This window comes from Delphinapterus leucas, chromosome 2 (genome assembly GCF_059928025.1).
Source record: "Delphinapterus leucas isolate spDelLeu-1000000601 "Yukka" chromosome 2, BTC_Dleu_Yukka2, whole genome shotgun sequence".
NCBI lineage: Eukaryota > Metazoa > Chordata > Mammalia > Artiodactyla > Monodontidae > Delphinapterus > Delphinapterus leucas.
Genome location: NC_143130.1, coordinates 18,803,586 through 18,830,415, shown reverse-complemented (window position 1 = coordinate 18,830,415; position 26,830 = coordinate 18,803,586). Strand labels below are relative to the sequence as shown.

General features: G+C 39.5%; 1 protein-coding gene across 19 annotated transcripts in view; it reads left to right on the top strand.

Moving 5' to 3' along the window:
* ABI1 (abl interactor 1) overlaps positions 1–26,830 on the top strand; it is a 128,507-nt gene that overhangs the window by 61,006 nt on the left and 40,671 nt on the right. For 18 of the 19 annotated variants that reach the window (XM_030761777.2, XM_022580362.2, XM_022580357.2 and 15 more), the window contains exon 2: positions 5,032–5,199. The exons of the other annotated variant lie outside the window; for it this stretch is intronic. In XM_030761777.2, coding sequence (XP_030617637.1) covers positions 5,032–5,199 — 168 coding nt within the window. The remainder of the gene's footprint in view (positions 1–5,031; positions 5,200–26,830) is intronic. 19 annotated transcript variants of the gene reach the window in all.

The following is a 26,830-nucleotide window of genomic DNA, read 5'->3' as shown; positions in this document are numbered from 1 at the left end:
CTACTGAGCCTGCGCTCTAGAGCCTGCGAGCCACAACTACTGAGCCCGTGTGCCACAACTACTGAAGCCCACATGCATAGAGCCCGTGCTCCACAACAAGAGAAGCCACTGCAATGAGAAGCTGTGCACTGCAACAAAGAGTAGCACCTGCTCGCTGCAACCATAGACAAGCCTGCACGCAGCAATGAAGATCCAACACAGCCAAAAATAAAATAAATAAATTTATATAAAAAAAAGAAAAACAGTTCCTTAAAAAAAATCTGTATTAAAATGGGTATTTTAAGATATTTTCTAAGGGTCCTGACTTCATTTAAAAATCAGTGAAACTTAATTTTTAATATATTTTAGATATAAAACTTTGCAAGCATTATAAAACCAAATAAAATGTGAATTTTTAAAACTAAATATGACATTTATTGAAGTTGAAGGACAGATACATGGGGTTATCATATTACTCTTTCTACATATATATAAGACTATGCTAACCAGGGGAACAGTAGGAGATATTTGTAATTCACTGTACATGTTTTTCATTGGATTCCTACAACTACGAAATAATGCCATCTCTTGTTTGGTTATTTAGAGGAAGTTGGATTTGAACTTGCTTTTCACATTGATGCCCTGATTAAAATCAGGGTCTTAATATTAGAGGAATTAAAATGAGAGTAGGCAACAATCAGTTACTGCCATAATCATGAAGCTATTGAAAATTGTTTTTTAAAAAAGAATAGGAAGAGAAAAATAGGACATGGGAAAATACTCATGGTATATTTTTAAATGAAAGAAGGTTATGTAGCTATAGAGTATGGTAAGTTTTACATTCTTGTATACATACATGTACTTGAGAGACTTTGAAGAAAATACACTAAACTGTTAACAAGGTCAATTTGAATGATAGGACCATGGTACATTAACTTTTAAATTTCTCTCTCTCTTTGTTAAAAAAGCAGGCAAAAATGAAACCATATAGTATTTTTTTCACTTAGAATGCATTACTTTTTAAATTTTTTAATTCATTTTATTTTTGGCTGAGTTGGGTCTTTGTTGCTGCACGTGGGCTTTCTCTGGTTCTGGTGAGCGCAGGCTTCTCACTGCGGTGGCTTCTCTTGTTGTGGAGCATGGGCCCTAGGCACGTGGGCTTCAGTAGTTGTGGCATGCGGGCTCAGTAGTTGTGGCTCACAGGCTCTAGAGCACAGGCTCAGTAGTTGTGGCTCACAGGCTTAGTTGCTCTGCGGCATGTGGGATCTTCCTGGACCAGGGCTCGAACCTGTGTCCCCTGAATTGGCAGGCAGATTCTTAACCACTGTGCCACCAGGGAAGCCCTGCATTACTTTTTTTTTTTTTTTTTCCCCTACATTACTTTTTAAGCATACTCATGACAAGGATGTTCTCTCTGTCTCTTTTGGGGTTTAAGTAATTACTTGTAATAGAGGTAGAAAGGTTTTTCTTGTGGTCGTATGTGAAGGTTGAGAATAAGGGAGAGGAAGTGTGGTTAAAGATAAATGTATAGGTATGAGAGAGATTGCTTATAACTCCGTAATTTCCACTTTAGGGAGTGAAAAACGAGATTATTTTGCCTGTGTAGTCACCTTGAGGGGCAAGAAAAGGACTTAATAGGAGTAGTTTTACTTGAAAAGTTTCTTTTCTCTAGCTAAGCTTGGTATCCACAGGTGGATAAATGAGGAAGAAGAGAGCTAGTTTTATATATGGGCTCTTCAGAAAATTCAGTTATCTAAAGAATTTCCTGTTTAGTTCTTGGCTACATTGTTTATTTTGAGTTTAGCTCTTTTAAATAATTAACTTTTCCTTTAAAGCTGAATACTTTTATTTCCATTTTAAGCAAACTTCGTAAGTGGCATAAGACAGGGATGGCAAATGGGTTATGTATCACGTGTCAGCTCCTAGAGTGATTAGTTAAAAGTATATAGACTTTTGTAGGAAGACTGCTATTATCGATTAACAGTGTCTGTTTTAGCTCCTTGGAAAAGTGCTGGCTATTTGTCTTCTGGTTTATAATCCATTTTGTGTGATCCTTTGGAACATACTAAGGCTGCTTGGTAGTTAATACAGTAAAAGCACGAAAGAAGGGCTTCCCTGGTGGCGCAGTGGTTGAGAGTCCGCCTGCCAATGCAGGGGACACGGGTTCGTGCCCCGGTCCGGGAAAATCCCACATGCCGCGGAGTGGCTGGGCCTGTGAGCCATGGCCGCTGGACCTGCGCGTCCGGAGCCTGTGCTCCGCAACGGGAGAGGCTACAACAGTGAGAGGCCCGTATACCGCAAAAAAAAAAAAAAAAAAAACACCAAAGAATGAGGGAGACCAACTATTGTATACTAAACTTACAAACCTGAAATAAGTGACAACAGTAATTCTTGTGCAGATTTAACTTTTAAATCCATGGTCTATAGAGGAAATTAACTGTGACTAGAACTGCACTGTCTCCAGTAAGGCCACAATCTACATATGGCTCTTGAGCACTTTAAAATGTGGCTAGTTTGGGAAAATGAATTTTAAAATTTTATTTGATTTTTAATTATTTTAAATTTAAATTTAAAATAGAAGCAGTGTAAAATGGTTTCTGTTAAATACAGCTTTATTTTTTTGGTAGGGCTACATTTTACTTTAACCATTGCATCGGAAGACGCGTGGAAAGTTTTTACGTCTAGGCTTGGAAGTAGCACCTGTATCTGCTATCATTCCATTGACAATACTTAGTTAACACATCCATCACTTCATGTATATCTTTTTTTTTTTGCTGAGAACATGTAAGTTCTACCCTTTTAGCAGATTTCAATTATGCAGTACAGTGTTAACTACAGTCACCATGTTTTACATTTAGGCCTTTTCATTGGACAGAGTTAGGATATTGATATATAATACGTGATAAAATCAAAATTAGGTTCAAATGAATGCTTTCAGTTTAAATCCAGAGCTATAGTTTTTTCTTAACTTCATTCTTCTTACATCAGAATCTCTTTTGAATTATGCCAAACATCTCAGGTCTCAATGACTTAAACATAAGTAATGACTTGCTTTGTCCCACACTACACAAACAATAGTCTCAGGATAATAATTCCAAAAAAACCATCAGCAACAAAGTGATTGAAAACAGCTTTAGTATTTTTTTGTTTTCCTCTTTCAGTTGTTTTCGTCCTAAGGATAAGCCCCATTAAGAATGTACAATCAGGGCTTCCCTGGTGGCGCAGTGGTTGAGAGTCTGCCTGCCAATGCAGGGGACGCCTGCCGATGCAGGGGACACGGGTTCGTGCCCCAGTCCGGGAAGATCCCACATGCCGTGGAGCGGCTGGGCCCACGCTGCCGGAGCCTGTGCTCTGCGACAGGAGAGGCCGCAACAGTGAGAGGCCCACGTACCGAAAAAAAAAAAAAAAAATAGAATGTACAATCAAATTTCTGTGCTTTGAAGCCACTTTTAGGATATTTTCTTTCTGGTTAAGCCACTAATTGGATGCACAGTTAGGTTCATTTGATTAATTTTACATTTACTTTTGGGAAATTCCTTTTTAAAATTTAATTTTGTTATAATTGTATGAATTATTTACATAGTTCCAAAAACAAATCTAAAAACAAGGGATGTTTAAAGAATCTTACCCATGTTCTCACCAACCTATTTACCCCTGACCCCATATGTAATTTTTTAAAGATGTTATGTTTTATCCTTTTTTCTTAAAAAAAACATATATTTATGTATCTTTCCCCATTTCTTAAGTAATAGCATTCAATAAACATTTTTATTTTCTATCTTGTTTTTTTATTTTCACCTTAGCAATATTCTGGAGATCGAGTGTAGTGGTAATAACGACATCCCTCAACGTTCCTTCTTAGAGCTGTATAGTACTCTGCTGTTTGGAGGTCCCATAGTTTATTCAACCAGTCCCCCATCACTGGTTATATCAGTTGTTTCTAGTCTTTTCTATTGCAAATAGTGCTGTAATGAATAATTACATAATATTTTTGCCAGTGATTATTTGAGATAGATTCCTAAAAGTGAAATTACTGGGACAGAAAATAAGTCCATGTGTAATTTTGCTGGCTATCACCAGCAGTGTATCAGAGAGTCTTTCCCACAACTTTGCAGAGTACCTTGTCCCACTTTTGGATTTTTGCTGGATGGGTAGGTGAGAAATAATATATTAGTTTGCATCTGCATTTCTTGTCTGTGATGAGCGATGTTGGATTTTTTTAAAAAAGGTTAAGAGTGGTTGCATTGCTTCTTTTTTTTTTTTTGAACTGTTAGACCTCTGTTCCATTGTTTCTGTTTACTCTCGGCCTTTTAATTTTTAGATTACATGTTGTTATACAAGTTGCTGGCCACCCTACTCCCCGCCCCCCTCCATTCCCTCCACCTCCCCCTGCCCCCCAGAGTTTATCACTTGTATTTGAATTTTGCTCTGAACTTTGTCTCTGAACATTTCTTACTGTTTGACTCTGAGTTGTGTACTAGAGTTTGGGAAGAATGGATGGGTAAAGGGTGGGGTCATAAGATTTACAGTAGTTTTTGTGGAGATGAGAAGCTTGGTTGTAATGGTTAATGGGGGGTTTGGATTTCTGATGGTGATTAATGTAAACAGGAATGTAAGGTAGAATGGATTTATAGTCCATATCACTGGACTAGTAGATGTGATTTTTTTGTTAAATTAACATTTGTTAATTAGAGCCCCAGGGTGTCATGGATGGTGAGCTCAAGGTTCAACAAAAGACTAGAAGGGAAAGTGAAATAGAGACATTTATTACTCACAGGTCTTGGAGGAGATACACAGCATGCCTTGAGGGGACACGTGGGGAGGTCAGTGCAGGGTGCAGGCAGAGAGTGAGCAGTAGGACCTGAGGCACGTGCCTTTATTAGGGTCCAAGGGTAGAGTGCTTTGTGGTTCATCAGACTGGTCCGATAAATTTTTTGATGCAGTTGGGCTTTTCTATTAAAAAATATAAATTATAACTCTGCCTTTCTATAGAACAGATGTTTAATGAATGTTAACCTAAATAAATATTGGTTGTTTTTGTTCTTATTTCAGGCTACAGACAAGAGAAAAGCTTTAGAAGAGACCAAAGCCTACACAACCCAATCCCTAGCTAGTGTTGCTTATCAAATAAATGCATTGGCTAACAATGTACTCCAATTGCTGGACATCCAAGCCTCTCAGCTTCGGAGAATGGAGTCTTCCATCAATCATATCTCACAGGTAACAGCTTGTAAAAAGCTTTAAATTCACATTTAATTAACTGGCAATATAGTATCAATAGGTAGCCTAGAAATATGGAGTCCTTACTCATTTTCTTACTGACTGACTAGTCATTACCACTTTCAGCTTTAGCTTTGGGTTCAGTAAGCCTACTCTCCTTTTTTTTTAAAGTTTTTGTGTGTGTTTGGTAAAATATACATACCAGTGGTTATTGGTCTGTGGTTTTGGTGTTAGTGTAGCGCTGGTCTTACAAAATATGTTGGACAGTATTCCCTCCTCTTCAGTTTTATGGAAGAGTGTGTGGTAGAATTGATTTTCATCCATTGCATTGATTTTCATTCTGGTCTTTTTTTTCTTTTTTTCCTTATCCATTTACCCTAAATGCTACCTTTACTATGCATGTTTTTTATTGTAGTTGGGGAGTTTTTGAAAGGCAGCAGATTGTATTGTTATTCAATTTAAAAAATTCTAGAACCTAGCACTAAACCTGCCATATGCTTAGCATTCAGTAAGTGTTTGTTAAAATTTCTGTTTAGGAGGGGTTGGTCTGTATACTATTCAATACAATACATGGAAATATTTAATAAACATTTGAATAGAGAAAAAAGTCCTGTGGGCATGTAGTTTGGGTGGCGCTGAAGGAGTGACATTTAAGTTGGGGTTTGAAGGGAGCCTGTGCATTTATCATATTGACATGGAGTGCAGATGCATTCCAGTCTGAGGCAATGGCGTTAGACAAAGACATGATGGCTTGTTCAGGGTGACTAGAATGTAGGTTTTGTTTGGAATGAGGAATGTACCTGGAGGTTAGTTTGGAAAAATAAATCTGAAGTTCTAAATTGTAGTTCATTTCTCTTTGATTTGGTTTCATTGATAAAGCTGAATGACAGCTTGTGTTTCATTAGGGGAGTAGGTATATGCTTTTGTTCCTTCTCTGCTTCTCTTACCTGCTTGGTGGGAAATATACAGCTCCTGAATCAGACCAGCATGTTTAGCAGAAAAAGAGAGTATCAGTCTTCCCTAACCATCATCAGATGGCAGACTGATGTGATGAAGCCTTGAAGCAAGGGAAAGAGGATCCTTTGGAAACTGGAGACTCTGCTCTTTACTTTTAAGCTAGACAGCAGGCTATCCTGCCTCTGTTCAATATGCTTTTTGGAGAAATGAATCACCCAAGCCCATATTCTGCCTCAGATAGTCTCTTTGTGGTATTGAGGAAGCAAACCTCCAAACCCCTACCTGTTGATCACAAAGTTTGGGCTAAACCATATTTTAGTTCTGTCCTAATCAATAGTAATAACTGGGGACTGGTCTCATCTCACTTAGAATAAGGGCTATGTTTTTCAAAAAGGGACTTTGGGGGCTTCCCTGGTGGCGCAGTGGTTGGGAGTCCGCATGCCGATGCAGAGGACACGGGTTCGTGCCCCGGTCCGGGAGGATCCCACATGCCGCGGAGCGGCTGGGCCCGTGGGCCATGGCCGCTGGGCCTGCGCATCCAGAGCCTGTGCTCCGCGACGGGAGAGGCCACAGCGGTGGGAGGCCCGCGTACCGCAGAAAAAAAAAAAGGGGGGGGGGACTTTGGAACCCTCCTTCTTCTGTTTTGATTATAAGCGGTTAGTTTGGGAGTTTCTTTCCAGACCTTCTGACCTTTTCGTTGTCTGTAAGCCATTCACCAGGCTATAGCTTAAACCTCCTAATCAGTTGCTGAGTCTTTACAGTTGCCTAATCTTGTTTCAAAGCCTGGAAATGGTTTTTCACTCCTGTGGTTTAAACCTCAGATACCTTAGCATGGCATAAAAGGCCCTTTGGTCTGGTCTCTTCCAGCTCTCATCACATTCCTGCCATGCTCAACTTCTTGAAGTGTTCCAAACACAGCATTCAATTTTGTGCTTCTTTGCTTTTCCGTAATCTGTTTGTCTTACTTGGGATTAACTTTGTTCATCTCTGTTCTGCTTAACATAAGCACCAGATGAAGCCTTCACTGATTAGCTCAGGGTAGGGTTACTGACGCAGTCTGTGCTCTGCCGTCTTCCTCCTTGTATCAGTGACTTGAGGTATCGATACATGTCTGTCTCCCCTTCCTCTCTCTTTGAAGGTAAAGATCATCCTGTGTAAGTACCACACCCCGACCAATTGTGCCCCAGGAGCCCCTCATCTCTGTATCCTCAGTACGTAGTTAACCAGAGCTTAAGAGGTGGTTTGAAAAGTATTTTTTGAATAAGACAGTGTGGTATGGTCTGCTTTGAAGTCATAAAGATCTGGGTTTGAATCCTAGTTCTGCCAGCATGTGATTTGATCAGATAACCTAACTTTTTTCAGTTTAGTTTTCTCATATGCAAAATTGGGACTATAGAGCTGACCTTAGAGATGAAATAAAGAATTGCATGTAAAGCATTTAGCCTAACACCTGGATATAACACGTTGGCATTATTAGCCATCATAGCTAATCATCCATTCTTTCTCTTATATTCAGCCTCTCTTCAATTCCCCCTCCAATCAACATTATTTTCCCCCCATCTTAAAAAAAAAACATTCCTTACCATGTGTTTTGAGATATTACCTTTTCTCTCTTGACAGTTCACAGCCTGAGTTCTTGAATCTGTCATCTTGTGGCATCTTCTTCCTTGAAACATATATATGCCTCAGTCCATTGTGGTTTGATTTTGTCTCCTTCTACTCCATGGATGTTGCTTTTGCAAAAAGGAGCAGTGATATCTTTCTTTTAAATCTAGAAATATTTTTTGCCACCTCTTCCTTGTTGCTTTTATTTGTGGCACGTGACAAATTTGTGATTATGTTTGTTTACTTATTTAATGCCTGTTCCTTCTCTTAGAGGTAAGTTTAATGATGACAGAAACCTCATCTGTTTGGTTCATCACTGTGTCCCTAGTGTCTCCCTTAGGGTCTGACAAGGAGTAGATCCTTGAATCTTTAAATTATCCATGTGGAATTTCAGAAAATCTGTAGTCCTTTGTGAATAAGCATCACTTTTAATTTTCTTTCAAATTAATTAATTAAAATATTTATTTATTAACATTAGCTTTTAAATTTTATTTTATTTTATTTGTTTTATTTTTGGCTGTGTTGGGTCTTTGTTGCTGTGTGCAGGCATTCTCTAGTTGTGTCGAGCGGGGGCTGCTCTTTGTTGCGGTGTGCGGGCTTCTCATTGCGGTGGCCTCTCTTGTTGTGGAGCATGGGCTCTAGGCGCGTGGGCTTCCGTAGTTGTGGCACATGGGCTCAGTAGTTGTGGCTCGCGGGCTCTAGAGCTCAGGCTCAGTAGTTGTGGCTCATGGGCTTAGTTGCTCTGCAGCATGTGGGATCTTCCCAGACCAGGGCTCAAACCCGTGTCCCCTGCATTGGCAGACGGATTCTTAATCACTGCGCCACCAGGGAAGCCCAATATTTATTTATTTATTTGGCTACACAGGGTCTTAGTTGCAGCACTTGAGATCTTCATTGCTGGGATCTTCGTTGTGGCATGCAAGATCTAGTTCCCTGACCAGGGATCGAACCCGGGCCCCCAGCATTGGGAGTGCAGGGTCTTAGCCACTAGACCACCAGGGACGTCCCTCATTGTTGTTTTTAGAAAGTTCTCCATTTCAAAGGAAAATGAATGTACCCTAAGGTAAATTTTGAATTATCAATGATTTGGTTCAGAATCTTAAACATAGAACTTAATGTGGTCACTGAAAATATTTTTGCCCACCTGTTCCCTGAGAAAGTCCAAGTGTGGAGAATTTAAAAAAGGCTGAAGTGGATTAGAACCTGTAATTACATAGTGTCAGTGTTTGCAGTCTTCTCCATACTGACACTCTGCCTTGCAGTTCTTGTGAAACAACCAGGCAGGAGCTGGTCAACAGATAAGAGCGAGAATTGACCATTACCATTAAAAAGAAAATCTCTGTGCCTATTACTTTTATTAAAAACCCACACCCACCTCTATCAGATGATATTTCAATCCTTAAACTTTGCCTTCAGGACAAAGGCTGGATTGTTGGTGTGGTATTGATGCAAGCATGGTCTTATCTTCCCTTGCCTTTCTAGCTTCATTCCTTCCCTCCCTTCACACTCCTTGCTTCAAACCTCCTCATTCAGAGCTCTAGCAGTGTGTGCTGTAGTGGCTATAGTCCCTTTGCTTGGAATGTCTGTCTCCCCGATTTCCTCTGCCTGGCTCACTCCTGCTCACTGTTTAGGCTTCAGCTTAATTGTCCTGGTCTCATGGAAACCTTTTCCTTGGTTCCAGAAGGCTAGGTTTGATCTTTCCTTGTACTTCTGTGCCTACTCCTTCATGACAGATAGCTTATGTTTGTTCTTCCTGATCTGTTCTCTCCCCGCTGGTCTTTACCCTGGGAGGTTTACTGTATGGATTATGTCAATGGGCGTCTGTGACTTCCGGCTTCAGATAGGGTGCAGCCAGTGTGGACGTGGGTAGATCGGAAGCAGTGAGAAAGGTAAGCTCAGAATATTTATTTCCCTGGTTTCTTCCTGGTGGACTGGCTGTGTCCCAAGACAAGTCATTATTCCCCTCAATAAAGCCCTTCCTGGTAGTCTTGTCTGTGTGACTTTCTCTTCCTCATTCTGGTAATCTCTCCTGCCCTTGTCCTTTTGGATTTAGGGGTGCTGTTGCTGCTGCTAACACTAGCTCCTGTACCTTCCTTTCTGTTCCCCTATCCCTCACCATTCCTTTATATTTAGTCCGTCTATGTTATAAATGCTCTTTGAATTTTTCTAATTGGAATAGTTCGTCAGTTTCTGATTGGAAATCTGGCTAATAGAGCCCACCATGTGTTATTTCTGATACTGCCCCCTCTCTTTCCTCCTGTTTTTGCCTTTGCCCTCACTTAGGGAAGCAGGAAGCTCAGCTGGTGAAGTTCTAAAGCACCCTCTTTCTACTTCAGACAGGACAGTGCTACTTTTGTTTATATTACATAATGAGATTCTGTGTAAGAGTTGATTTGAAATTAGGATGAACAACAGAAAGATTTGAAAATCAGTGACTGCAAGAAAAATCTTAAAATCTTTTAAACAGCATTTAAGTTTCTTTAAGAGGCCTGGCACCTGCCTTTATTTTTAGCCTTATCCCTTACTACTAACCCACCTAGGACCTTTAAATTCCAGGGATAAGAAATCTCTCTGCCTGTCAGTGTCCTGGCCCTTATTGTTAACAGATATGTTTCACCTGGCTAACTCCCACTCATCCTTGAGGTCTTACCCTAAATTTTATTAAAGGGTGGTTTTCCCCAATTCCCCTTTCTGGCCTGCCTCCCACCTGCGCACATACTATTAGAATTCTGTTAGTTGTTTTTATAGCGTCCTATACTTCCCTTTCATCGCATTTATTATTAGAATTACATCGTTAATTTGTCCTATTCACCGTCTGCCTTCCATAGGGTTCACTGTGACCTTTGCTGTATTTCTGGTGTCTAGCATGCATATGTCTATTTATTCAACAAATAAAAGGGAAGGAAGTTATAGTGGAAGGTCTCAGAATCTCTTTAGAGGAGCCCAATGCAGAGACTTTAGGGCCATTAGAATTTGTAACAGTTTTTTTTTTTTTTTTTTTTTTGCAGTACGTGGGCCTCTCACTGTTGTGGCCTCTCCCCATTGCGTGTAACAGTTTTGAATGGGGCCATCCCCTTTTAATTTCAAAAGTCATTGTATCCTTATTTTAGAGAAACTATATTTGGTTGTGTTCCTCCACAGATTAATGGAACATTGATTGCTAAATACCTCTGAATCATTGAACTTGAAAAAAAAAAGTCTTGCTCTCATTTTTATCACTGAGTAGTAAAGATGACTTAAAATATTTTTTTGGAGGGGGAGGAGGGACAATTTTAAACTCACAGAAAAATTGCATGTACAGGACAAAGAACTTTTGTGTTTTGGACTGTTTGAGAATAACCTGCTGCTATGATGCCCCATCACTCCTGAATACTTTGGTGTGTATTTTCTATACATAAGTACATGCTACTGCATAGCCATAAAACAGTCATCAAAATCAGGTTAATTACCATCTAATCCACACATTCTACTTATCTGCCAATTTGTTCAGTAGCTTTATGGGAAAAAGACCCAGTTCAGAAGCATTTAGTTATCATGTCTCCTCAACCTTCTTCAAACTGCAACAGTTCCTCAGTCTACCCTTGACTTCACCTGACCTTGATACTTTTGAAGATTATAGGCCACCAGTCAGTTTGTAGAATGTCAATATGAATATGTTTGTTTCTTCATGATTAGATTCATGTGATAAATTAAAGATAACTTTTTGGAGGCAATAGCTTCCTATTTAAAAACCACTTTCATTGTCTTAATTTTTTTTTTTTTTTTTGCGGTACGCGGGCCTCTCACTGTTGTGGCCTCTCTCGTTGCGGAGCACAGGCTCCGGACGCGCAGGCTCAGCGGCCATGGCTCATGGGCTCAGCCGCTCCACGACATGTGGGATCTTCCCGGACCGGGGCATGAACCCGTGTCCCCTGCATCGGCAGGCGGACTGTCAACTACTGCACCACCAGGGAAGCCCCATTGTCTTAATTTTTTAAAGAAACTTTTTTTGTTTACTTTTAAGTCTTTTTCTAAGTGTTTCTAGCATTAGGGCTTGTAAATCCATAATAATATATATAAAGATAGAGGAAATCTATAAAGAATCTGGCATGTACATCAAGGCATAACATCCCTAAAAATATTTTGTTAGAGATCCAACAAAATTTGCTGTCATAGGAATTTTTATTTCAACTAATCAGGAATAATTGATTTTGCTATATTTTGTCATTAAGATCGTTTCAGAGCTAAAAAATTTTCAGATTTAAAAATCCTTTGGTTCTGAATTGCAAGTGATACTTGAGAACTTCTAAGATATAAATAAGTATATTTAATTATGGCAGAACTTATTTCTAAAATAACCAACCATCTTGGTTAAAAACAAATTGTATACATTTTAACTCTGAAATAATTTGAAAATCCAAATGAAGTCAGTCAGAATCACTGTTCTAAGACTATTTTTAGTTATTTTTCCTTAGAGCTGGTTTCCTTTCTAGCCACCTGCAGTTTTATGTGCCGTCCCACGTGTTCATTTTTTCTAAAACTGTTCCCCCACCAAGCTTGGCATGAAAGTAGCTTCTCTAATGTTTTTGGTTTGTTCTTTTGAAGAGCAAAGTATAAATTATAAAACCTCCATTGAGTAAATTCATGTAAAAATATTTTTGATGAAAGACAGCATTATTATGGAATAAAGGATTCTCTGGCTCTAGGGTTTTTTTAAATTACAGTTTATTTTGTCTTGATATCATTGTACTACATATTAGTATATAGAATTTATCTTTTCCATTCTTTTAAAAAAATTTTTTTAACCTTTTATTGAAGTATAACACACATAGAAAATGCACAAAACGTAAACCTACATTTTTAATGAATTATCACAAAGGAAAAACCTGTGTATTCATCAAGACCTACAACATAGCCAATCATCCTTATGTTCTTCCCACCTGCCACCCCTCCTCTCCTTCCCAAAGGTGATCACTATCCTGGCCTCTGGTAATGTAATTTAGTTTTGTTTTTTTTAAACATCTTTATTGGAGTATAATTGCTTTACAATGTTGTGTTAGTTTCTGCTGTATCACAAAGTGAACTTTTCCATTCTTTTTACTTTCAACTTTTTCCTGTTAAGATTTGTCTCTTTTAAGAATAACTGGATTTAAAAAAATACAGTGTGAGAGTTCCTTCGTGCACTAGTGCTTAGGATTCCAGGCTTTCATTGCCATGGCCTGGGTTCAGTCCCTGGTTGGGGAACTGAGATGCTGCAAGCCAAAAATAAAAATTAAAAAAAAAAATACAGTGTGATATTTCTTTTAACTGGGGCATTTATTGCATTTATACTTAATGTAGTTGTTGATATATTTGGATTCAGATGAACCACCATTATTTTGTACTTTTTATTCATGTCATCTATTGTTACTTTTTCTTTTTCTTTTCTTTTCTTCTCTTTTCCCTCCTTCCCTTCTTCCTTCTTCTGGATTAACATTCTCTTTTGGATTAACATTCTTTGGAGGCCTTATTGTGTATGTGTGCACGTATATGTACGTGCATATGTGATGTGTGTATGCTGCCTCCTGCTTTTGGTGAATTATTTCCTTATGTGTTTTATAAATTTTGATTGTGAGCTCAACTTAAGATCTCATCTTTGAGATCTCTCTGCAGGCTAAGGGTAATACATTGATAAGATAAATTGATTATTCCTAGACAGTTTTGTTCTGCCAAGTGTTTTAGGGATACTATCAGTCCAGGACTATTTAGAGTTTTGTACCTGAAAACTTCATGGAACATGTTATACTATCTTGGATAACTGCCCCCCTTCCTCTCCAGTGTGTGTGTGTGTGTGTGTGTGTGTGTGTGTGTGTGTGTGTATGTATTTGTGTCTTAGAGGTGTTGTAACAATTACCTCAAACTTAATGTCTTAACACAACTTTATTATCTTATAGTTCTGAAGCTTAGAAATATGAAATGGGTTTCACTGGGGCCAAACTTGAGATGTGGGCAGGATTGTTCTTTCTGGACATTCTATGGGAGAAGCTGTTCTCTTGCCTTATTTTAGCTTCCAGAGGCTTCCTGCATTTCTTAGCTGGTGGCCTCTTCCTCCATCTTCAAGCCAGAAATGGCCAGTTGAGTCTTTTTCACATGGCATCACTCTGATCAGCACTAACTGTCCTGCCTCCCTCTTTCCCTTTTAATTAAAGACCCTTGTGATTACATGAGCCCACATCAGTAATCCTAGATAATCTTCTTTTCTCAAGACCTTTAACTTAATCACATTTGCAAAGTTCCTTTTGCCATGTCAGTTCTATCTTCCCACCTTCAGCAAGCCAAGGCCTTATATTTAGTTCCCATTTGGCATAAAAGTCTAACCCTGTTTGTTAGTGGCCAGCAAGCCCCTATAGGATAGCTTCTTTCATATTTTCTTCTCTGAGTTTTAGTCCTCCTTTCTCCTTCTCCCTGGATTTTCTTTGCTCTATTTAATATTGGACTGAATTTTAAAAAGATGCTGTCATAGTCTATCAAGTGTGTTTAGGAAGTTTGTAAGTGGGAGAGTTTTCAGGTTATCTAATCTGTCATATTGCCTCGGTTGGTATTCCTTATATTAGCAAGGTATTCCTGAGTTTTAATAAGATATAAGGTCTTATTACTATTACTTTTATTTTCCGATTATCTTTTAATTTAAAATGCTTTTAATTTAGCCTCAAAAGAAAACAAAACAAAAACCAACCCCCCAAACCTCAGTGAATCTCATCTTTGAACAAGCTTGTCATTTAACTGTGATTAAAAGTCAGTTTCTGGGCTTCCATGGTGGCGCAGTGGTTGAGAGTCCGCCTGCCGATGCAGGGGACATGGGTTTGTGCCCCGGTCCGGGAGGATCCCACATGCCACGGAGCGACTAGGCCCGTGAGCCATGGCCGCTGAGCCTGCGCGTCCGGAGCCTGTGCTCTGAAACGGGAGAGGCCACAACAGTGAGAGGCCCGCGTACTGCAAAAAAAAAAAAAAAAAGGTCAGTTTCTCTGTTTAAGTACTCTGTTTTACCCTTATCAACAAACTGTGTCGTTTTTCATTAATCTGACCCGGGCTCTTCTGGGTTACTCTGGTTCTGCTGCTCAACCAGACCAAAAATCTCTCTTACAACATCCTGTTTCCCTTTTTGACTGTCTGGTCAGGTGGTTCTCTTTCAATACAAATTTTTGTTTTCTATTTCTCTGTCTCATTTGAGCTAAAGGCATATAGATATTATTCTCTGCCCAGGTGTTATCATTGGGCTTCATTTCACAATTCCCTCTGTCCGTCTGATAATATGTGAGTGTGTCCAAGCCAGTGAGATACTACCTAAGGGATTATAGTGAAAAGCTAAGTTCTGTATCGCCCCTTTCTTTACCCAGTCTTGCTTTCTAGAGCACTTTTATAGTAAGTACTGTGTATCAGGCTTTTTACACACATGAACACCTATGAATTAATTCTCACAACAACCCCATTTCACAGATGAAGAAACTGTTATACAAAGAAGTTATATTACTTGTTCAGGATCATACAGCTATTAAATGGCATTATTTGAACTAGGAAGTCTCATTTTGGAATCTGCTTGTTATCACTGTGCTGTACTGCCCTTAGTTTTAGACTGAAAATTATTTTCCTTCGAAAGGCAATAGAGTCTATTTCTTCTGGCTTCCAGTATTGTCATTGAGGTGTCTGATATGTCTCTGATTCTAGATCCTTTGTATGTAACTTGTCTTTTTCTCTATGGAAACCTTTGGAATATTTATTCTCTTTAGCTGTGGTGTTTTGAAATTTCACAGGGAAATAACTTGGTATTGGTCTTTTTTTTTTTATTGGCCGGTTTTTTGTGTGTGTGTGTGTGGTACGCGGGCCTCTCACTGTTGTGGCCTCTCCCATTGCGGAGCACAGACTCCGGACGTGCAGGCTCAGTGGCCATGGCTCACGGGCCCAGCCGCTCCACGGCATGTGGGATCTTCCTGGACCGGGGCACGAACCAGTGTCCCCTGCATCAGCAGGTGGACTCTCAACCACTGTGCCACCAGGGAAGCCTGGTATTGGTCTTTTGAAAGTACATTATGCTGGCACTTGGGGGATATGCTACTATATTTTGCGGGGGGGGGGGGCGTCTAGTGTTATTTCTTTGATAATTCCTTTTCCCGTGTATTCTCTGTTCTTTTTTTCTAGATGTTCTATTCAAATATTAGACCTTCTGAATTAATATTTTAGTACTGTTTTCCTTTCTAGTTTCTACATCTTTGGGAGACTTCCTCAACTATAAATTCCAGTGTATCAGATATTTATATTGTTAAGTTTTACTATTTTTAATTTTTAAGAATTTTCTTGTTCTTTTTCACAAGTTGGATTCTTATTTATTAATGAATTACCTTTTATTCTTCATATAATATATAAACATATATGACATATGAATATATATATTTCATATAATATAAATCCTTTTAAAAAAATGATTCCTCTAGGCTCTGCAAGTTTTTTTTTTCATGTTCTTTTTTTCTGTTTTTTGTTTTGTTTTGTTTTAGGTCTTCCCCCACCCCCCATGCAATATTATATCAAATAATCTGGTGATCCTAGTCTGCTTGTATTTAAGAATGAGGAACTGAAATGCTTAAGTAGAAACTATAAATATGTGACAGAGACTGTCAGTTGCGGGGGTTGGGCTTTGGGCAGGGCCCCACCCAAGTCTTCAGTATTTAGAAGTCTTTTCTTGTGCTGTTCTGTTTCTGCAGTGAAGAGTTTTTCTAATTTCTTTCATGAGAGTTGTGTTTATGAGGAAAAGCTGGCATTTGAGAACATGGTGAGTGGAAGGACAGCAAACTCAACAGTTCAGTATATAGACACTCAATTCTCCAGCTTTTAGCTCTGTTCCTCACTTTTAAAAGAAAAGCAGTTGTATTGAGATAGAATTCACATACCATAGAATTTACCCACTTAAAGTGTACAATTCAGTGGCTTTTGTTATATTCACAGAGTTACACATCCATCACCACAGCAATTTTAGAATATTGTCATTACCCCAAAAAAGAAACCCCCTATCCTTCTTAGCTCTCACTCCCCAATCCCTGAATCCTCTCTCCACCTAGCCCTAAGCGACTAACAATTTACTTTTTATCCCTGTAGATTTGCCTATTCTGGGTATTTCATATAAATGGAATCATGTAGTAAGTGGTCCTTTGCAGTGGTTTCTTTCACTTAGCATGATGTTGTCAAAGCTTATCCATATTGTGGCCTGTGTCAGTGCTTATTCCTTTTTATTGCCAAATAATATTGTTTTATGGATATATCAGATTTATCCATTTATTAGTTAATGGATATTTGGACTGTTTCTACTTTTTGGCTATTATGGATAATGCTGCTGTGAACATTTGTGTACAAGTTTCTGTGTGGACATACGTTTTCACTTATATTGGTTATATACCTATGAGTGGAATTGCTGGATCCTATGGTAACTCTGGGTTTAACCCTTCAAGGGACTGCTGACTGTTATCCAAAGTGGCTGCACCATTTTACATTGCCACTGGCAGTGTGTCAAGGTTTCAGTTTCTCCACATCCTCACCATCTCTGTTTTATCTATTTATTTTTAATAGCCATCCTAATGGATGTCAAGTGGTATGTATCTCATTGTGATTTTGATTCTGTTCCTCACTTTTGTAGTCTAAAGAAACTGTTGCTTCCAAATTCTGAGCCTCTCAAGGGTTATTTTTTTCTTTTAGAATAAATTGCCTTGCTGTCTACGGGCGTTTTGGGTTTTAGCTTCTTCTGTTGTTCTGTTCAGTTAGCTACCTTGCTTCCATTTGCTTTCTGATATCCAGTGATTTATTGGAAGTTCTTGTCCACTGATTTTTCTCCTCTTATTTCCCTTTATCATTTTGGGGAGGAAAAAATATATATTCAATTATATATATATAAATATAAAATAATGTAATCAATCCTCTAAATTTAATCTCTAAATTTAATCTACCAACTTGTATCTTTAAATATTCTTTCTGTATAAATATCCCCAAATGGTGTCCTTTCTTGTAAGAAGAATTACAGGACCAAAAATACTCCTGTGATGAATATGAAAGAAATGAGGCTCAGAGAGGTTATTATTAAGTACAATCCAGATCCTTTTAAAGTGTTAGATTTGACTCTTCTGATAATACTGATTTACACTCCTTGTTATATGTCTAATGTAGCTGGAACATCTTAAATGAATTAAGTAACAATTTTTAATTTCTAAGATTGTTCATAAGAGTTGTATTTATTATTGGCTATAAGCTTTAACAGGTTTAACATCATCTGGTAAACTCAGAGTTAAACACTTGAATATGGATGGGGAACAGAGAATAATAATAATAATGATGATGATAATAATAATAAATAATACTAACATTTATTTAGTCCTTTACATGCCAGACACTGTTGAAAATCCTTTATACATGTTACCTCATTTAATCCTCATATTAACTGTGTGAGGTTGATAAAATTCTTTGTTTTTAAACCCCATTTGTCTGGTAAGAAAACTGAGGGCATAGAGTAGTTTAGTAATTTGCTCAAGGCTACAGAGCTAGTAAATGGTAGAGTCTACTTGTAAATCTGTGCAGTGTGCTTCCTGAGTCTATGCTTTTGAAGTCATTAGATTATAATGCCTGACATTTCTACAGAATTTTAAATATATTATCTTTTTGAGAGGGGAGGGACACTCATGAGATATTAAAACAAATGTTAATTCTTGGGTAAAGAGTAGTAGTTGGGGAATTAGTACAAGCTTATGAGTGATATGTAGAAGATGAACTGTGATCTAATGTACTCTTAAAAGCTCATATTTACTTTAGATCCTGGTTTGGATCAAAAATGATTATCACTAAATTAAACACAAAAAATTGTTTTTTGATGTGGACACATAATTGCCATGTAGAGTGTTGTATAGTGTGCATTATATTTCTTAAGCAGGAGGGGAGGATACGGAAAAGTGTCCTTGTGTTGTACTAAAGTTGGGTGTAGGCCAAAGTATTAGTGACAGATCCAGTTTTTCCCAGGATAAAATGTTTCAGAATAATTCTGATCTGGGTGTTTTACATTATGTTCTTCTACCAGAGTCTTATTTTGCAGCTCATCTTTTCTAAATAGGTCTGTTTTATAGTGTGTATATATAGGTCATTCTGAATCAAGTTAACTTCGCAGTTGATTGGGACCTTGTTTCAAGCTTATTGAACAAAGCTCTGTAACACAGAATTTTGGGCATAGGGCCATTTCCAGAGTCTGGTCCAAATAAGCAGTAACAGACAAAGATTGTCTCTTTCTTAGCTGAAGGCTTTCTCTGTGTGGCTGGTCTCAGGACTCTTTTACACTTCTTCTACCCCTTTCATACTCCTCTCCTTTTTCTGTTCAGGGCAAAAGTGTTTTGGTTTTCATTCTGTAGTTACTCATTCAGCAAGCATTTATTGTGCTTTTACTTACATACAAGGTTCTTTGCTTGAAACCTATAATGACCTCGCTGTATTGGCACTGTCATTTCTGGGGCTAGTAGGCCTTCAGATATGATATTGAAGAAAATATGTGAAATATTAAGTAGTTTTGCTATGTCATACTTCTTTCCCGCCTGTCTTTTGATAATTAAAAAGGATTGTTTTCTGGAGGATATTTAAAAGGAGCATATGCTTTCTTTACACCCCGCCCCCCCCAACTTCCCAAAGTGGTAAGGGAGAGTGTAATTAAAACAACATATTTCCATACAATAATTTTAAATAATCATGTCTTAAAAGGCAATTTAAAAATCTTGTCTACTTGTGAAATTTATCTTTTTATTTCAACATTCATTTTGGAAAACACTGTTTTTCTTTTAAATAGAATCACTTTTGGAATATTGTAACTGTTCTTTCCTTCGAACCTTTGCTTTCTACACAATTTGTTTTACCTATTCCTATTCAATTCCCATTCTGCTCATATTATGAAGGGTCAGCTTGGCCCTTTAAAAAGAACTTGTCAAGTTTGGTTTCCTGATTTCTTTAGTCTTTCTTTAATAACTCTTAATATGAGTAGAGTTCAACTCATTTTTATTCATGCTATTGAAAATTTTCTCTAATCTCTAGGCAGGTGTTGTATTTTCACGCCTCTTTGCCTTTGCTTATACTGTTCCTTTTGCTTGGAATCCCCACCCCCACCCCTCACCCCCAGTCTACTTTCTTCTCTTTGGCCTGCCAGATATGGCTGGCTAAAGTGAGGTTTCTTTTATGGAGTCTTCTGATAATGCTCCAGGAATAGCAGTCATTTTTTTCTCTGTGCTCTTTTTTTTTTTTTTTGCGGTACGCGGGCCTCTCACCATTGTGGTTTCTCCCGTTGCGGAGCATAGGCTCCAGACGCGCAGGCTCAGCGGCCATGGCTCACGGGCCCAGCCGCTCCACGGCATGTGGGATCTTCCCGGACCAGGGCACGAACCCGTGTCCCCTGCATCGGCAGGCGGACTCTCAACCACTGCACCACCAGGGAAGCCCCTCTCTGTGCTCTATTTGTGCTTTTTGTGCAATTTAAAGACTTAAAAAATTATACTAAATAACATTCAAAAGAATAAATGTAACAAATTTTATAATAAACATCTGTGACTCTACCACCAAAGTTAACTAGAAAATGGTCAATTCTGTTTTTTCTACCTTTGTGCTTCAATCTATACTCCCAAGGGGCATTATTATCATTATTTCCTTGCCCTTTTAAAGTTTATCACAAATTATGTGTATCCTTAAATAGTTACTGTTTAATTTTGTTTGGGTTTGGGTTTAATAAAAATAGATTCAGGCTGTATGTAGTCAAAACCAAAGCCCAGTATAGCTTGCTTTTTTAATTCAGTGTTATGTTTCTACTATTTAGCTGTATTTCATTCATAGTAGTTCATTCTCATTAATGTAATATTTCAAGTATAAATTTGCCACTTATTTGCATTTACGTTTAATGAATCTGGAATTGGTTTTTTCGCTCTAGCGTGAGGTAGGGATCCATTTTCTGTGTTTCTATCTGGCAAACTAGTTGCCCTATTTAAATAATGCATTCTTTTCTCCTGTGCAATCATTGTAAGGTAACAAGTTTCCTTATGATCAGGAGTTTGTTTCTGAGTTGTATCTTCTGTTGAATTGGTCCGTTAACCCTTTTTAAGAACCCTACTGTTTTATTTACTTTGGCTTTATAATAAATATCAGCAGGCAAGCCCCCACCTCCCCCTTCCTTTTTTTGTTTTTTAAACCATGTCTTGGTCATTCTTTCCCCCTTGCCCTTCCGTATATATTTTGAAACCATGAGAAAGCCAGTTAGGGTTTTTATTGAGAGGCTCGAAGCTGAAGATCAGTTTGGGAAGATTTGGCATCAATACTGCATTGGATGGGAGTGGAGGAATGAGATGTATATCTGGTTGTGAGTAGGTGGGGTGTGTTGTACTTGGCTTTGAAGGCCACACTTTTTTTTTTTTTCAGGTTAATCTGTCAAACTCTCATTTCACTGTTTATAACCGCATGGGGAGGGAGTTTCTTAGGGTTATTCAGGGTGTTCTGGTTATTTTGGGGGGTAGAATACTTCTGCTGATTTTCCTATGTTCCCCATTGCTATTATTCTTTCTCACAACTCTTGATATTATTTGTACTTGTCATGGTAAGTCTGCCAGAGTTTTCTAGTTGTGTTTTTTGTTTTAATTTTATTTATGTTTTTGGCTGTGTTGGGTCTTCGTTTCTGTGCGTGGACTTTCTCTAGTTGCGGCAAGCGGGGGCCACTCTTAATCGCGGTGCGCGGGCCTCTCACTGTTGCGGCCTCTCTTGTTGCGGAGCACAGGCTCCAGATGCGCAGGCTCAGTAGTTGTGGCTCACGGGCCCAGTCGCTCCGCGGCATGCGGGATCCTCCCAAACCAGGGCTTGAACCCGTGTCCCCTGCATTGGCAGGCAGATTCTCAACCACTGCGCCACCAGGGAAGCCCAGTTGTTGTTTTTTTAATAAATAAATTTATTTATTGGCTGCGTTGGGTTTTTGTTGCTGCACGTGGGCTTTCTTTAGTTGTGTCGAGTGGGGGCTACTCTTCCTTGCGGTACGCGGGCTTCTCATGGCGGTGGCTTCGCTTGTTGCGGAGCACGGGCTCTAGGCACGCGGGCTTCAGTAGTTGTGGCACATGGGCTCAGTAGTTGTGGCTCGCGGGCTCTAGAGCTCAAGCTCTGTAGTTGTGGTGCACGGGCTTAGTTGCTCCACGGCATGTGGGATCTTCCTGGACCAGAGCTCGAACCCACGTCCCCTACATTGGCAGGTAGATTCTTAACCACTGCGCCACCAGGGAAGCCCCTCTAGTTGTGTTTTATTAGCTCTAGGTTGTGCCTCTTAACGTTACCCAGATCCAAGCCTTGTTTACTTTGTATTAGGCTACTGCAGCTATGTCTTTGTTATGAGCCCATTGCAGTACTGTTTCATTTTATGTGCTTAAAGTGCAATATAAAATAATAATAAAATTCAAAAAATTATTTTTTTAATGTGAAGATTTTCTTCAAATTAAAAAAATAATTAGGAACCATTGTGTAATTTCAAAACTGGACAGGGAAGTTGTTAAACTATTTTGTTGTCATTTGATGTTTAAGCAGGAAACAAATACTGTCCTGTGCTAAACTTAGTTCTTGAATTTTTGTGAGTTTTGGATTATAGATAAGATCTTTAAGAATATACTAATGCCTTACAAGGTGATCACCCTGTGCCTGTTCATTCGATTCATTACTTCCAAATGTATGTCATATCATTCTTTTATTTATCAGTTCTCCTTAAGGTGCTGGATCATCAAGCATGATCATTGATCAGAACTTGTCTTTGGGTTTCTATCTTTTCTCTAGTTTGTCCTACTGATACCCATATCTGTAAGATCTGCTTTCTTCTTTCAAATGAATTTTAGCCTTTAGGACTTGTCTACCTTGGAATCAATGAGTTTCAAGCTTCTAGAGCCTTAATGCTTGTTAGACTGGGCTCTGAGGAGTTTTCTAAAATCTTTTTTATTGCTAGTGGCAAAACTAGAGATTTGAACGTAATTCATATTCGTCATCTTTCCTTTTTTATTTTATTTTTTAAGATAAAAATCACATATATTTAAGATGTACACCACCATGATTTGATACACATATACCTAGTGAAATATGACTACAGTCAAGCTAATTAATGTATGTTTTCCTCATATAGTTACCTTTTTTGGTATGTGTGTGATGAGAGCACTTGAAATCCATTCTCCTAGCACATTCCCAGGATTCAGTACAGTATTATTACCTGTAGTCACCATGCTGTACATTGGATCTCTAGACTTATTCATCCGGCACACCTGCAACTTTGTCCCCTTTGACTAACATCTCCTCATTTCCCCCACCTCCCCACCCCTGGTAACCACCATTCTGCTCTCTGCTTCTAGTGTTCAACGTTTTAAGATTCCACATATGAGGAGATCATGACATGTCTCCCCTACCCCCAGCCCCGTATCTGACGTATTGCACTTAGCTTAATGTCCTCCAGTTTCAATGTCTGTCGTGTTTCTAATACACCATGTGCTGTGTCCATGTTTTTATATTAATATTTTGGAAAATACTTTGCCTTAACTGCAGAGCTGTAGATTGGATAGTTTGATAGATATGATTCAGTTGTGGTTAATTTTTTCTGGTACTTTTTTTTTTTTTTTTGTAACGGTACGCAGGCCTCTCACTGCCGCGGCCTCTCCTGTTGCAGAGCACAGGCGCTCCGGACGCGCAAGCTCAGCGGCCATGGCCCACAGGCCCAGCTGCTCCGCGGCACGTGGGATCCTCCCAGACCGGGGCACGAACCCGCGCCCCCTGCATCGGCAGGCGGACTCTCAACCACTGCGCCACCAGGGAAGCCCTGGTACTTTTTGTATTAAGCAATATTATAAATAGATTCTAATATTATCCCAGCCCCCATTTTATATAAGCAAAATGGAATCTTAGTGAGTTAAAACTTGTATAAAATTTCATAACTAGTAAGTGAAAGAGTGTTCAAACCAAGGCTTTCTGATTTCACATTTGTGTGCCTTTTTGAAAAAATGAGTGGTTTTCACCTGTGCTTCACGGGTCTAGGGATTGCTGTAGGGTGCTGCAGCCTGCTAGTCCCTCTCAGCTTGGGATACTCTTGAATTTTATGGTTATTATATTAGAATTGAAAACTAATTTCTTTATATCAGACTGCTTCTTTTGCCATCTAAAGATAAAGTGTGAAAGTAAGGAAATTCAAATATGAAAAGGAATTGGTCTCCTTGGAAAAGCTAACTTTGGCTTGGTGAACATATGCATGCTGCTGTTATACAAATGTTCCAAGCCCGTTCCCCTCCTCCTCCTGCTTTATTCACTCACCCTGTCATATGGAGGGTTGTACACCGCTGGACGGGTTGTGATGTGGACTTTCATGATTCGATTTGGGAGACTGGGGAGGGAGTAAACTCAGAGAAAAGTTTTTTCAAGTAATTTGAAATAGTGTCCTGAATAGTGCTACAGTGTGTGAGGGAAATGGGAAGGATGAAAAAAAGATGATTTTAAGGAGAGTTGTGGCCACCATGATGTTTGAGAAAAATATTTAAAGAACTTGAGCCATTTTGAATTTGTTTTTCCCATGAAGACTGGGAACCATGTGGGATATTCTTTTAAATAGGATTTAAGCAGGTAAGATAGCTTCAGATTTTTTCATTTTGTCTTCACAAATTTACATTTTTGGTGAAGATCACCGTGGTTATACCGTGGAGAACAGACTGGAAAGAGGCTAGATTGGATGCAGGTGGACCAGTTAGACGGCAGATGCAGTAGCCAAGGTGAGAGATGATAGTAGATTGACTAGGATTAAAGTGTTGGAAACAGAAGGAAACAAATTTCTGGTACTTAAAGGTAAATGTGACAAGATTTAGTGATATTGGGTATGAAATAAGTGCTAGATGTCTGAACTATATAACTTGATAGAGAACTGAAGTAGGAAGTAAAGTTGACTCTGTGTGTGATTTTGGGCACATTCATTTTGAGGTACCATTGAAATATCCCAGAGGAACATAGCAGGTGTTTGTATGATTCTGTAGCGCAGAGGAGAGGTCTAGAATAGAGAAAAGTTTATGTGAGTGTAAGAGTAATTTAGACCTGAATGTGGATGAGTTTGCCAAGGATAAAAGGGGAAGATCCTACGACTAAACCGGGAGGCACCATACCTGTCAGGCAGCCTTGTAGAGGAGACACAGGATGAGTGTTGAGTGTTCGGGAGTTAGGAGCACACCAAGGTGAGTGGTGATCCATCTTTTTTTTTTCCTTTCCAGTGAAATCTCTGTTTTTCCTTTTGTCGAATAATGAGTACCTAAACTTAATTCCATGTCAAGCAAAATTTAGCTAAAATTTGTACTAGTTAATCTTGTGCTGGAACTGTCAGACAAGGAAGGAATTTGAGATATGTAGGAGCACACACACACAAAAATGTAGCTAACTGCAGTTTAACAAGTTAGCCTGCCATAGTTTCATGGATGCTGGTAGAAGACACAAGACTTCTCAGTCAGAGACATTGGACTTGATTCCTCGCAGTAGCAGGATCGGAGTTGTTAGCGTTCGAGTTGGTTTCCTAGCCCCACGCTCCATAGAGGGCCGTGAGGAGGGTGAGTGATGCCTGTGGTGGCGCAGCTCCTACGTTTGCAGTGCAGCCTGTTACAGGAGAGGAACCTCCAGACCTTCATAATGGGCAGTAAGCCTGCCTGACCTTAATCCTGGAGGGAGGTGACGTCCTTATTGTGCTAGATAGTGAACAAACCTGCCCTTTGTTCCTGAGGGAGACATTTCTATCCTTCCTGGCTGTTCGCTGTTCGCTGGACAGACATACTTAAGATAGTCTGGAACAAAGAGAGGCAGCGCCTCCACCTACAAGATGCACAGAAATGCAGTGGGCCCAAGGATAATTGCCTTCCAACAGCATTCACCCCTCATGTCTCTCCCTTCTTGGCTTCTGGTAAAATTTCCCATGATTATGCTCTTCATTGGCCACCCTGAGTAATCTCTCTGACAGAGCCAGGTACTGGAGCCATTCAGTTTGTCTCATAAAATATGTAATTTAGTTTACGTACTATCAACATGGTAGCAGGATGAGGCCAAACTGCAATCTTGACCTCAACTATGCTCCCCAGGGTCCTAGACCAGCCAGCTGAACAAATACATAAACCTTCAGGGTCTGCCTTAGAGAGCCAAGTGGCTTTCTCTTTAAATTTCTGTGCTGACTTTCTACTTGACCCAAGTACTGCAGGAGTATTAGGGAATGCACAGATTTGGCCTCCCTGCAGGAAGGAAGTCTAGGGCAGTTCTGTCATCCATAATGATCCTGGCCCCTGAGCTGACACTGACCTGAATGGCTCCAGGGCTGATACGATCTCATTGTTCACCTCAGCTAAAGTCAGGGACAGATTTCAAACTACTATTTCTAATTGGATAACTCCCATTTCAGGCATAAATGCCTCAGAGCACATTACACATAATTAAAAAGTCAGTTATCCTTCTGAGAGGGCCCCTTCCCCCCAATCAAGAATAGCCTTACTTTGGCGAGGTCACAGCCGTCTGGGGATACAGGATCTACTGGTGGTGCTTGCTTAAACACTTGCAGGTCTCTTATGATCACCCCTGCAGTGCATGTCACCACATTTCTGGAGGGAAGTAAGGTAATGCCTGGCTTCCGCGTGAGTACACCTGTGAAGAATGTGGTGCTTAGAGTTGTCGTCTGCCCTCCCACCCCCCGACCCCAGGTGGGACCTACTTAGCGAGCACAGGCTGGCAGTTTCTCCAGTGTTGCCTCCTGGACAGCTGGCAAGCCTTAGGGATCCCAGTTCAGTACAAATAACTGAGTCTAGTACTTCTTTTTGTTTATGGAGGTGTTACCTGAAGGCAGTCAGTCCAGTCTGTCCTGTTTGTCTGTGCCACCTGTCAGGTAGCATTCACCTGCCCCTTAGGGATGGCTGAATGATAGCTACAGGAATTGGGCGGGGTGGGGGTGGGGTTTGGAAAGACACCTGGAGGTATTGGCAGATATTCTTTGTGGGAGGCTCAGGGGCTAGGACCATCTTCTTCTGCTTTCCTAAGATTTTTC